Source organism: Arvicanthis niloticus, chromosome 13, assembly GCF_011762505.2.
Source record: "Arvicanthis niloticus isolate mArvNil1 chromosome 13, mArvNil1.pat.X, whole genome shotgun sequence".
Classification (NCBI taxonomy): Eukaryota; Metazoa; Chordata; class Mammalia; order Rodentia; family Muridae; genus Arvicanthis; species Arvicanthis niloticus.
Genome location: NC_047670.1, coordinates 74372075 through 74385769, shown reverse-complemented (window position 1 = coordinate 74385769; position 13695 = coordinate 74372075). Strand labels below are relative to the sequence as shown.

Below are 13695 nucleotides of genomic sequence, written 5' to 3'. Positions count from 1 at the left end.
TTTTAATTTGTGTAAGTCTAAAACCAAAATAAATCAATTTTTATGGATAGTAAAACCAGTATTTTCATTATTGGATTTATGGAAATCTAATTGCATTATGTTTTTCTATTTGATCAATTATAAAATTAGGTGTAGTGTTTCAATTCAATTACCTGCTTTTCCTGCCTGCTAGCCCTCCTCTGGGTGTTTAATGGCTTACAGCTATGGAGCAGCATAGGCTAGGGAGAACATGGCTTTGGTGTCTGTCTCTCATTTGAATCCTGAGGCCCACCACTCTACTTGTAACTTGAGGTTAAAATGACTCATTGTGAAGACTGCTTGTCCATTCAACGACACGACAGAGCACTATACCAGCCGGGGCAGTGAGAAGCCTGGTGAGACACAGCCCTGCTTTCATAGGTCGTGGAGCCTGGCAGGAGTCCATGTTCCTTTGCTCTGCAGGGTAAGCAAGCACTGGCTGAGAGGCAGGAGGGACAGCATCAGGTAGAGAGGAAGTCAGAAAGGATGCAGGGACAGAAAACAGGGCACATCTGAGGACATTAACAAAATGGAAATCAGCTGAAGCTCATGGGCAAAACGGAGAGGTAGAGTGATGAGGACAGACAATAGGGGCACGAGATGCCAAGGGCTCCAAACTCGGGGAACATCCTCCTCCCTCCACTGCACGGCCAGCAGGCAGCCTGCAGCTACAATCAGCATCAGTCCTTCCCAAGCACTGCACTACTGATAAAAAGGGGATTCTGTCTTTCTGATCTGACATAGTATCTGCTATTTTGCTCAGCAGTTAACAAGCACTTACTTCTGTAAGAGGACCGGAGTTCAGATCCCACACCCCTGGGTTTATAGTGCACTTGTGGAGGTTGGAAAACAGTATATAGGAGCTGGTTTTCTCTCCATTCTGGGTCCTGGGCATCAGGCTGCCAGGCTTGGCAGCAGATGTCACTGCCTACTAAGCCATTTCACTGACCCAGGTTTTGTTTTGTTTTGTTTGTTTGTTTGTTTGTTTGTTTTTTGAGACAGGTATTGTTATGTAGTTCTGGATAGCTTGGCCTTGAACTCATGACAATCAGTCCTCTTGCCTCCTGAGTGCTGGGAGTACAGTAGGAGTTCACTACCTAGCTCGAATGGTTCTTGTTTTTGTTGTTGCCTGTGGTTCTAGGGACAAAGCCTAAGGCTTCATACTAGGTAAGCACACACTGCTCTTGAGCTCCAGCCCCAGCCCAGAGAACAAAAGCACGGTTTGCCTGCTGTGGAGGGAAGTGTTTATCAGGCACCACTTGATAGTGTTCATCAGAAGCCACCGTTTATTTGTAATCAATTAGGATACATGGAAATGATCTGCTTATTGTTTTTAAGAGAAGAAAAGTCCTCAGTTTACTAACTTTTCTTAACTGCTCAGTCATGTGGACATTATATTAAAAATGTTTATTTTTAAAAAGTGAACACTTGGGGCTGAAGAGATGGCTCAGCAGTTAAGGGTACTGGATGTTCTTCCAAAGGACCCAGGTTTGATTCCCAAGACAAACATGGCAGTTCACAACTGTCTGTATTCCAGCTCCAGCGATCTAGACAGCCACATAGCCAAAGGATCCATACATACAGAAAATCTGAACATTTGTGGTATTAGCTATCCACTGTACTCCTGGGTATTTAAAAAAACAAACAAAAGCCCGAATCTGTACAAAGACTTGTACATGAATGTTACTTGTAATAATGTAAAATGGGAAAAACCATGTCCATGTACAGACAAATGAATGGACAAACTATATATAGTCTGCCCATGTGGTAAAGTCTGACTCAGCCATGAGCCATCTATTGGGATAGATACAACATGGAAGAATTTCAAAATACTTAGGGTGAATGAAAGCTAGCCCTTCCCTCCTGCTCTACCTGTGAAAAAGAAAACAAAACTACATGACTCTGCTGCACAAACGTCTAGGAAACAGAAGCTAATGCACAGACAAGGAGCACATAGCAGTGGTTATCAGGGTGGGAGGATCGTGAAGAACTCAGGAGAAAGCAGAGGTGAGCAGCGCCTTAACTGTGCTTCTACGTCACAGCCTGGCAAAGCACACACCTAAGTGCATGCTCTTATGCTGTAGCTATAGCTCAGTGATAAACCGCATGCTCAGGTGTGTGAAGATGAACCCGAACACTATCCCCTCCAAAGTATTTACTTTATGTCAACTTTAATTGAATAAAACTATAAAAAACAAATTTGAGAAGACTTTTCAAAATCTGAGAAAGACTTAATTTGAAATTTGAAAAAACTTACAAGGATGAAAATGGCACCTGAAACCAACACCACCTGAAAGTAAAGATGTGCTGAGGGGCACTGTGAGCAGACAGGCTCCTGGAGGACAGCGCCTACCAGAGCTGGAGCTATGACTCAGGAGTTAAAAACACTGGATGCTCTTTCAGAAGACCCAGGTTCAGTTCCCAGCACCCATATGGCAGCTCATAACAGTCTAACTCCAGTTCTAGAAGATGACACAGCGCATATTCATATACATAGCTAAACCCCTCAGATATACAAAATTTTTAAAAATCTTTTAAAAAAGAAGAAGAAGAAAAAAAACACCTCCCGCTGTCGGGCCCATTTAACAGGTGACAAAATTAGGTCTCGACAATGGTTTGGGAGAGCAAGTAAGTCACATGCACTGAAATAATGGATAAATGTCCACTCTAACAACCACTACAGAGTACTGTGTCATCTCACCTGGGCATGGAGCAGGTGCCTGCAAGCTTCATACAGAAAAGCCATTTCTCCTGCTACCAAACCTGCTGTGTGATGCTAGGGATTGAACCATGCTTCATGTTGAGCCTCATCTACAGACCAGGGATTCTCTTTCAAGTAACATTTAAGTGATGGAATGGCAGCTCTCAGGAGGCGATGGCTAGTTAGGACTACCCCGCTGTGGTACTGTGCATATCTAGGCAATCCTTACGTGAGAGGGGTTTCCTGCCTGTGACAGTAGGATTGATGAGGACTGAGTCTAACCATTACCCACTGACAATGAGCATCTGACTATCTCCTAAGCGACTGCCCTCCCTATCTTGCAAACACTTACAGGAAACACAGTCTGGCAGGGCAGTCTTAGTGAAAGTCCTCAGCACAGGGTAAGGCCCCATAATCCCATAAAGCATTCTTGAGGTGATGAAAAATAGTAATACCCCAATATTACCCAGGACATCATTTTTATGTAAAGAAATGCAGAGAATGAGATTAATAGTGTGGTAAAAGTTTAAAAATACATTACAGGAAAAAAACTTCTCCTTGTCATGCAGTCCTAAGAATAACCACAGTCACTGGCAAGTATGGCCTTGTCAGAGCACATGTCCACATGCAGCTTCCCTCCACTTGGGGTCACCTGACCTCTCTCACTCAGCAAATGATAACCTCACAGGCTGCAGAAAAGCTCAGAAACAGAAATAAGCAAGTTAGTGCTGTGGGTCTGCATTGTATTTATTTCTGTATGAATGAGCAATGGTGTTACACAAAGGACCTCTACAGAGAGAGCTGAGGTAATGGCCTCATGACATCAGTAAATGATTTCAGCACATGAGACACTGTACCACAGTCACTCAAGCAGTCTAAAGGATGGGGAAGGCCACAGGCGCTAATACTAGGAGTCACTACACACTTAGAAAACTTCAATTTTCTAATTCATGGCAGTTTAGTGTAAGCGTCAATAATCATATTTTAGGTTGACTGATGTCTTATTTGAGAGTCATTTGTAAAAAAAAACAGACAAATCATTTTCCATGCCAACTGTTATCATTGCTTCCAAACTGCATGACACCATAAATAAAGCCAAAAAGTCTGAGCTTTTCCTCCTTAGACCACTTGATCAGGCAGCTCTCAATTTTCATCTGGTTAGTAATCTAGGAGACTATGCACCTCCCACAGGGAGAGCCCTGTGATATGTGCCCCAGAAGAAAGCTCCATACAACACAACACACAGATTGTGGGTTGACAGCCAATGTAGAAGATTAAAGGCTGAAATGTGCTACAAGTTCTCTTAAGATATACGTGTGTGCACACAGGAAGTTGTGTGTATATATGTGTGTAGGGAGGTGTGTGTGCTTGCAGCTGTGTGCCTCTGGAGGCCAGAGGTTGACACAGGTTCAGTGACTGGCTGGCCAGTGAGCTCTAGGAACCCCCTTTCTCCTCCCCACACAATGCTAGGGTTACAGATGTGCACCATTGCACCAGCCTTCAGTATGGATCTGAGGATTCAAACTCCATTGAGCCACCCCAGCTGCTTATCTTTTGACCATTGTATAACTGGCCAGACGCCGACTTTAAAAACATTCAATGGTGAGCAAGCCTATCATTGCTCCTCCTCCTCCTCCCCCCCTAGAATATATCCTCTTAACTTGGGTCCTCACTAGAAAAGGAGATAGCCAGATAAAACTGTGTGATGCTCCTGAGTTAGAGGTCACAGGTCCTGGAACACGTTAAGTGGCTTCAACTGCAAAAGGGCAGGAGCACCCAAGCCACTTTTGCTTGCTAAAACAGGGTTTCTCTGTCTAGCTCTGGCTGTCCTGAAACTCTGAAACTTACTCTGTAGACAAGGCTGGCCTAGAATTTAGAGATTCATCTGCCTCTGCCCCTCTGCCCCTCTGCCCCTCTGCCCCTCTGCCCCTCTGCCCCTCTGCCTCTCTCTCTCTCTCTCTTCTCCTCCCCTCTTCCCTCTCCCCCTCCCTCTTTCTCTCTCTCTTTCTGCCTCTCTGCCTCTGCCTCCCAAGTGCTGGGATTAAAGGCATGTGCCACCACTACCCAGCTTGTTGCACGCCTTTAATCCCACCACTTGGGAGGCAGAGGCAGGTGGATTTCTCAGTTTGAGGACAGCCTGGTCTACAGAGTGAGTTCCAGGACAGCCAGGGCTACACAGAGAAACCCTATCTCAAAAAACCAAAAAGGCGTGTACCACCACTGCCCAAAAGAACAGCAAATTCCACTGCTAACATGGAAGAAGATAGCAGAACCTTAGGATACAGGTCTCCCACCTTCCCTCTCTGGAGCAAAGTACTTGTACTTGGTATATGCAGAACAGCTGAATGAGAACACCAAGATCTATCACACTGGGGGCTGTTCGAGACTGCTTGGGAGGACCACAACATTTCTTCATGGGAGAGATTTTCTATTTGCAACATGGATGTCCCTAATAACATATGGAGGTATTTCGAATTCTATTCAGAAGCCCCTAGGACAGAAGGTAAATGGGCAGGAAGCCTGATCACTCTGCTCTGCTGAATCATGTCTTAGAGGAGAGGACTGTATCTTTCTTTGTTATGAAATTATTAACACCTGAAATGTGATCAAGAACATTATGGTACATAGTTCTCGAAGGTTCCACAAGAACAGAGCATGCATATTTAGAAATACAGAGGCTTGCAGTAGACTGCAAAGGACTATGGTTCCATTCAGCAATGAATAGCTGTGATTTGGTTTGAGAGCTGCTAAGTTCCCTGTGGCAGTGACTTTTATGAAAGGCCTGACCAACAGGTTCCCATTCCTTGAGAGCATTCTCAATTCTTTGATGCGCTCTCTCTTCTAAGCTGGAGCCATGAGAGCAGCCATTTACTCTGAAGCCACAGTGCCCTGACAGAGGCTGGGAGAGGGCTGCATGTCACACTGCTCTCCGCCCTTTGCCATTTACTGAAACTGAACCTTCAGCTATTCTGCAGGGAATCTGCCAACATGGATGGGTACTAGACTGAGAGGCCCCTTTGTGCCCAAGGACCCAACTTGTACACTGCACAAATGTAGAAGGGAATTCATCCAAGACTCTGAATGAGTGGGCCTGAAGTATGCACCACTCTGGACATAAAATGCCTCATTGTGTTAGTCTGCCAGAGGTATCCCGTGTTACATTTTGAGAAACACTTGAAGCCACAGAGCTATTTCTCTTTCAAACATATTGACAGCACAAATGTGAAGGGGAAAGAAGCACACCCAGCGGATGAGTGAGCTCACAGCACACCCAAGTGCCCTGTGAGTTAGGCAAACCTAGAAGGAGACAGTCACATGAGCATGGACCCACAAGCGAAGCTCAGCATGGCCGCTGTGACCGAGACAACCACATGGCTCCCCAGGAAAGCTCTCCAAAGCCATGGCAGGGGTTAAGAGTTGTGCAGCTCTGACAGTGGACCCAGGTTCAATGCCCAGCACCTAGAACAGTTTGTAACTATGGTTCTAGGCAAACCCTGTTACCCTCTTCTGGCCTCCAAGGGCACTAGGCATGTACACAGTATACATAGATACATACAAGCAAAACTCATGCCCATAAAATGAAAATAAACAAATTAAAAAAATATTGTCTGGTATTTGAGCTAAAGAAAAATAAGTCTTTTTGTTTGTTTGTTTTTTATAAATTTGGCAAAACATTCTGAACAGGAAAGAAACTTGAGGTTCCTTGGATGTGAAGTTTTAACTCCTAAATTTACATTGGGAGGAATAAATTCCAAGTCTGGTAAGTGGGGAGAGAGGAATATCTATTTCCCACTTACTTCTGCACCTCACATAAAAAAAGAACAGTTTAAAGATATAAAAAATGTATTAACAGATATCTATTTTTTCAGATCTATTTCAAATTTGTATTATCATACTCCTAAAATCTCTAACAGTACACAGAATTCTGTCCCAAGTCTACCCACTCCTATGCTCTCTGTTAAGATAAAACATCAAATGAGGAGACTAATGGGTTAAATCTATGACAAGAGATCACATTTGGAGACACAAAACATTTATTTCCTCTCAACAGGGCCTGTGCCTGTGCTTGCTGCAGACGTGAGACGTGAGCATGGGTGTCGTAGGCACAGCACCGGGGTAGGTACAGTGCCGGGGTGGGCAGGCACAGGGCTCAGGCTCAGCAGGAAGCCGTCTGCAGAGGCCTTGGGTCTTGTCATGTGCTGCTCACCAGCCCCTTCCAAGTGCACTCCTTAGGTTCATTTGATACGTGGGGAGTTCCAGGTCCCACCTCAGAAATGAAAAGGACTATTTCCAAATGCCCATCCAGTAACTGTCAAAGTAGAAAGGTGACACACCTACCTGGAGGTGTGCAGGCATCCGCAGGAGACTGGACAAATGTGGATCGCCTCTTGGTGGGCATGGGCAGAGCCATTTTCTGTTCTTTGTGTTTTGCCAGAGCAGCTTGGACTGCTTCCGTGTGGATATCTGAAAAGTTAAACACATGGACATTTGCACTCAGGCAGGGTCATGACTTCTGAGGGATGAACTCTTAGTACTCAGGTTGTTAAAAATGCCAAGCAGGGGTTTGGGTGGTTTTATTTATCTTTTGATTCAGATCAATTAAGATAAAACCAAAGATAGAAACAAAAGAAGTCAAGGGTAATTTCAGAGAATGACCAATTGTATGTGTATCAGAGCACAGGGCTGTTGAGGGGCGGGGTCCAGTGAGCATCTGTGCCCAGGAGCTCTGGCTCTGTGCACTGCATGCTGGAGTTAATTCTAAGGAGATGATTAGATATGTCCTAAATCGAGGATGCTGAATTAGAGCACTTCCAACAACAGCAGCTTAGGGTGTGCTTAGCAGTCAGAGAGAGCCTGGTTGAGACACTTGCTTCTGTGCCACAGGAACAGAAGGGGTGACACTGGTCTAGAAAGTCACAAGAGCACACATGACATATCTGCCAGTCTGCACACAACTTACACGAGTCATAGGAACCTTAAAATTAACATATTCCAAACAGAACTCTGGATTCTCCACACCAACTACAACATGGATTGTCACTCTGCAGAAAGCATGACGAAGTCTGCTGCTGCTCTGTAGAAGACTTCTTAGAAGACCTTCAACTTGACCTCTGGCCTCCATTCCCATGCACTCACAAGTACAAACCCACTCACACCAATACAAACACTTGCATACACAAGCATGTACACATGCATCTCACACACAGACTAACAGGAAAAGAAGGATGTTCTCACAGATCCTACTGAGGTGGGTCAGACTCCATGCGCTTCTCAGCTGACCATCTCTCCTTGCCCAGCAATGGCTTCTGCCACATCCTGCCAGGCATCTCTGCTCTGGAAGTGTGCCCTCAGATGAGCAGCTGGTCCAATCAGATCCTTCTCTGGGGGAACTTAAACTCTGAATCAGAAAGTGTAGGTACTAGAGCAGATTTGAGTTAATGACATGACCCAGAAAGGAGAGATTCTGAACTTCAAATGAGATCCCTGGAGTTTTCTCCTTTCCTTTCTCAGCCATTTTCTTCTGTGACTTACACCAGCTAAGTAGCCTGAATCAGCAGCTGTTTGTATAACCAAGACAGCCCTGACTAACACAAATAAAACCTCTTTTAACACAATATGTGTATTGATTATTTGGGAATTTCACATAATGTACCCCAATCACTCAATCACTCTTTCTTCCCCCTCCTCCCTCCCAGGTCTGCTCCCCTGACTCTTGTGGTTCCCCAACCCATAAAAAAAAAAAAAAAAGATTTTAAAAAGTCCAATTTAAGTTGTCCATAAAGTCACTAGAGCATGGTTAAACTCTCTGTAGCTAGCCCCTTAAAGAAAGGTGAGTACTTCACCATCCCAACCCTCACCAGTAACATGTATAGTAACCTGTATGTATAGTGGAAACCTAACTTCAGCATCCTTATCACAATATTTCAAAGTTCTCTTTCATGCCTTCCTGCCTAGGTTGTTACTTTTCAAAGGAGACATGGTAGGGTTGTCACAGAAGCCTACGTTTCTCTTCCTCAACGCTGAGCCTGAGGTCATGGATATAGGTGCAGGAGAAGCTTCCTTGCCCTTTAAAATCAACAGGAACGTGGTTCATGGACTTTCACATGATACCTGAAGACAGCACAGACCATGGACCCTCACATGGCCTCCAGCATCCATATGTGCCATAAACCTCAGCATGGGCTCTAGTGGCACTATAGGCCATGGTCACCAAAATGGTCTGTGGTGGCAGGCTGTCCCACAGACATCCGCACGGCCTTTGGTAGAAACACTGGCCACCCTCCCCAACCCCTGCCGCAGGATACTGCAGCAGACCATGAACTCAGATACAACCCCCAGGGGCAGCATGGGCCACAGACATCAACGTGGCCTCAGAGATGGAAGTAGCTGAGCTTTTCTCCAGAGCACATGCAATGCTGCATCCCTCCATCCCTCCCACCCTTCCATCACTAATGTGTCCATTGCAGGGGCACTGGAAACTGCAGCACATCGCACAGTCTAGCTCTGCCACACAGCTCTCCATGCAGTTACTCATCGCCACAGGTCACTGGCCTCTGATCTCTAAAGCACCATAAGTAACTACTGGACCACTGCTGAGACTTCAGGTCTTCATCTTTAGTGCTGATGATGTGCTCCCCTTCTGGGTCTGCAGCACTGGCTCTTCCTAGCAGCCCAGAAGCTCACACATGGAGTAGGTGTTGGGACAGACTGACTCTAAGTGCTGGATCTGGGCCTGGATGGAGGGCAGCTGAGTTGGTCAAGCCTCACCCCACCCACCACCCAGCCTGCACTGAGCAGGATCTTCCGGGCAGCCACCCCTGCACAGCCTAAATAAAAAACGCTTACTGTGTAAACAGTGCTATAGCATAACTTTAAAAGGCTCCATAGTACTTCACTGAATTAACAGATTATAATTTAAGCAACCCTTTAATATCAAATATCAGGTTGCTTCCATTTTTCTTACTAACGTTCACAACAAGGGAAGCTCAACATTTTCAGTTTAGGATTCACCTAACCATTTCCTCAGAATTAAACTCTAAGGAGAGGAATAAAATTGATGACTATGTACTTCTTATTAATAGGTTCACATAGTCTAGAGATGAGGCACAGAGGTTTGTGCATTCTAGGCACTCTTCAACTATGTTACATCCTTAATTTGTTTTACTATATCATAAAATTATTCCTGCTTTTCTACTAGCAAAGTGTCTAAGCATGCTCACTCCCCAGAGTCTTCATGCTCATGTGTGCATGTGCCTGTGCACACCAGGGGATGCTCATGTGTACATGTGAATGTGTGCATGTGCACACCAGGGTCCACACAGGCATTTATAGCCCTTTTCACTTTTTTTTTTTCAATTTCTATTTCTCATTTACAGAGGACTTAAAAGAATGCATTGTATGCTTTAAGACATTCTTACTTCATTTATTTGTCTGTTTAGGCTGTATATGATAAACCTACAGTGATTTGAATGAGAATGGCCCCCACAGGCTCCTATGTTTGAATACTTGATCCCTAGTAGTTGGAGGAATTGTTTGGGGAAGGAATGGGAGGTGTGGCCTTGCTGAAGGAGGTGTTTCCCTGGGGGTGGGCTTCATTAACGTCATTCCCAGGGAGTGCTCTGCCTTGTGATTGTGTTTCAAGATGTGAGCTCCCAGCTTCTGCTCCAGCGCAACAAGGGCCATGGAGTCAACCTCTGCCACCGTCCATCTTGGTAAATTATTTCTGTTATAAGATTTAAAATATATATGTGTAGGTTGCCTTGGTCATGGCATCATCACAGCACAGTACCTATGGTGCCCAGGTGCTCACATAGAAGTCAGACCAGCTCATTCCTACTCCTGTGTGGGTCCCAACAAGCCTGCCCTGTTGTCCTGTGTATGATTACACTACAGACTTTATGGGTCTTTCTGTCAACGGTAAGAATGAGCCGTGGGGAGCTCCATGGCCAAGCACTTGCTTGCCTGGAATTTGTGAAGCCTACTCCAATCCTACCTCAATTCCTAAAATCACCAAGATAAGAAAAAAAGTAATAATATATTATAAAACCAGTTTAAACAGACAACACTAAATAAGAACTCTGCAAGACACACTAGCTCAATAGTTGGACATGCTTCTGTCTCAAGTCTCTGCACCTATGAATATCAACTAATGCTCAGCCTCCTACATGCTGGGATTATAGGCATGCACTAGCTTCCACGCCCAGTTTTTGTTATTACTCCAAACTGTGTCTCCAAAAGTATTTCTACATGTGATATGAAATGGGAGAGCAAAGGCGCCCCCCTGCCCGCTTCCACGACTGCTGAAATGCCTTTGGGAAGCTTGAACCATAGAGTAGGAGTCACAGCATCAGGTCCGAGAACACTGAGCCACCACCTGTCCCTCATGAGAACCCTTGCCCAGAGTCTGGTGTCAAAGGAGATCTTCCCAGTTACTCTAGCCAAGATTCCTATTGCTAGAAACACAGCAGCCCTCCTAACAGAATGGGACAATTCAACAATACAGAATCCATCTTGATCTCTGATAAGGAAATCACTTCCCAAGTTTAGTCCCTAGACAAAGCTGACTTTGGATTTCCAGGCCAGAAGTCATGGAAGCTGAGCATTGTTTTCCAGCACTAGTGTCTGGGTAATGCTAATACAGCCTTGTGGTGGGCTGAACATGCTTGGCCCATGGGAAATGGCACTAGTAGGCAATGTGGCCTTGTTGGAAGGAGTGTCATCACTGTGGGGCTGGGCTTTGGGGTTCCTATGCTCAAGCTTCACCCAGTGTGGAAGAGACCATCCTCCTGGCTGCTTGCATAAGACAGTCTCCTTTTGGCTCTCTGTGAATCAAGATGTTAAACTGTTAGCGCCTTCTCCAGCACCATGTCTACCTGGATGCTGTCATGCTTCCCACCATGATGATAATGGACTGAACCTCTGAAACTGTACACCAGCCCCAATTAAATGTCCTTTATAGGACTTGCCTTGGTCATGGTGTCTCTTCACAACAAGGAAACCCTAAGACAGAAGTTGGTACCAGGGACTGGGGTACTTCTATGATAGACCTGACCATGTTTTTGTTTGGAGGTATATGGATTTAGGGATTTCGGAAAGCAATGGAATGCTTTAAGTGGGGCTTAACGGTCCTTCCTAGTAGGAATATGAAAGACACTGGTACTGAGGGTTATTTGAACTGTGGGGGACCTGGCTCTAGAGGTTTCAGAGGAGAATGTTAGTATGAGGCCTAGAGACTAGTTTTCTGACAGTTGAAGTATGTGGTTGCTTTTTGCCCTTGTCTGAAGGGTCTGCCTAAGGCTAAAGTGAAGAGCTTTAGATTAATTGTATTAGCAAATGAACCTCAAAACAGCCTGGTATAAATTCTGTTGTGTGGTTACTAAAGTTCACTCCTATGAAGAGCATTTTTATGAAAAGGAGCAAGCTGAGAAAGGAAAAATACAAAATATATGGCTCAAGTATTAAAGGGGCACCAGGATGTGGAATGAAACTGAATCCTTTGTTCATAGTGATAAACAGATTAAGGGACTGGTAACCTCAGGGCAAGATCCCTCTGAGCTAAGTTTATTGTTTATGTGTTTGCAGTTGAACAAGAGATCGTTATGTCTAGGCATTGTTATGACCAGGTTACAATCCAGAAATGAAAGGTATACCTGTGATCTGGATCTTGAAGCTGAAAGACACAGGCTTCTTGAGGCATAGTGGTCATGAAAAGCTTAGTTCCAGGCATGGTGGTACAGGCCTTTAATCTCAAAACACAGAGGCAATCAGACCTCTGAATTCAAGACCAGCCTGGTACAGAGCAAGTTCCAGGTAAAAGAAAGCTAAGGTTCAGGCATGGTGGTACACACCTTTAATCAACCCACTCAGGAGATAGGCATGCAAATCTTTGAGTTTGAGGTCAATCTACAGAGCAAGTTCCAGGACAGTGAAGCTTAGGCATTGCAGAAGTTGGAAAACAGAAAGCTAGTTATAATGTAATAGAACAAGGGGGCCTTGTTCCAGCCCCAGCAAGCAGCTGAACTCGGCCGCTTCAGCCATGTGGCTCTGGCTTTAGAGTCAAGAGTAGAAGGGATTACTGGGACAGTTGATGCTGGTTAGCTGGAGCTAAGAAATTACTGGTGATTAAGAAGAGACGAGTGTCACTGAGGTGAAATCTTATGGAAAGTATTTTCTGAGAGCACAAAAGAAACTGTGTTCAGAGATAGCCAAGATTGCACCTTGTGTTGCAGTTGTACTTGGTAAAGTGTAAGAGCCATCCAGGGGTACTGATTTTGAAGGCATGATGGGGTCATGAAGAGCAGCTAAGGCTTGGCACTGTGAGAGGCCAGGGAAGGCCACTGGTGAAAGTAGAGCTTCAGCTGCAGTTGATGGCCCAGGACCGAAAGGGTCATGCAAAGGAGTTGGGGCTTGGTACCATGAAGGGAGCCTACGAGAGGCTATTGGTGAAGCCTAGTTGCAGTGGAAGATCCCAACATATTAGAGATGCCAGTACCACAGGATCAATACCAAGAACAGCAGTGGCAGTGGAGTGTAGTCAACCAGAGCCTAGAGTGCTACAGAGGGCAGAGCTGGAGAAGTGATGCCAGCCCTTCGGAGGAGCCCAGAAGATCAGGTGTGGATCCCAGACATTGGAACAAGAAGCTGTAAGGTCGAAGTTGCCTTGGAGGCCCCAAGATGTTAGAGATGCCAGAGCCATGGGAGACCTGCTGAGGATAGCTGCTAACGGGGAGTGGAAGCAGCCCAGGAAAAAGTAGGTTTCAGTCAACAAAGATAAAAAAGGAGTTGAAGATCTGAAGATTGGTTTGATATCAGACACAGAGATGCAGAGTTTGGAGTTCGCCCAGCTGAATTTTGGTCTCACTTTGGTCCAGTATTTGGAATGGTAATATTGTGATATTGGAAGTATGTGATTTGCTTTTTGCTTTTGATTTTATAGGGGATTACAGTTAAGCGATTGCATGACTCTCAGAAGAGAC

General features: G+C 45.1%; 1 protein-coding gene across 2 annotated transcripts in view; it reads right to left on the bottom strand.

The window, feature by feature from the left end:
* Window positions 1-13695, bottom strand: part of Dip2b (disco interacting protein 2 homolog B) — a 184259-nt gene that overhangs the window by 69834 nt on the left and 100730 nt on the right. For both annotated transcript variants that reach the window (XM_034517365.2, XM_076912081.1), the window contains exon 4: window positions 7058-7183. In XM_034517365.2, the coding sequence (XP_034373256.1) occupies window positions 7058-7183 (126 nt within the window). The remainder of the gene's footprint in view (window positions 1-7057; window positions 7184-13695) is intronic.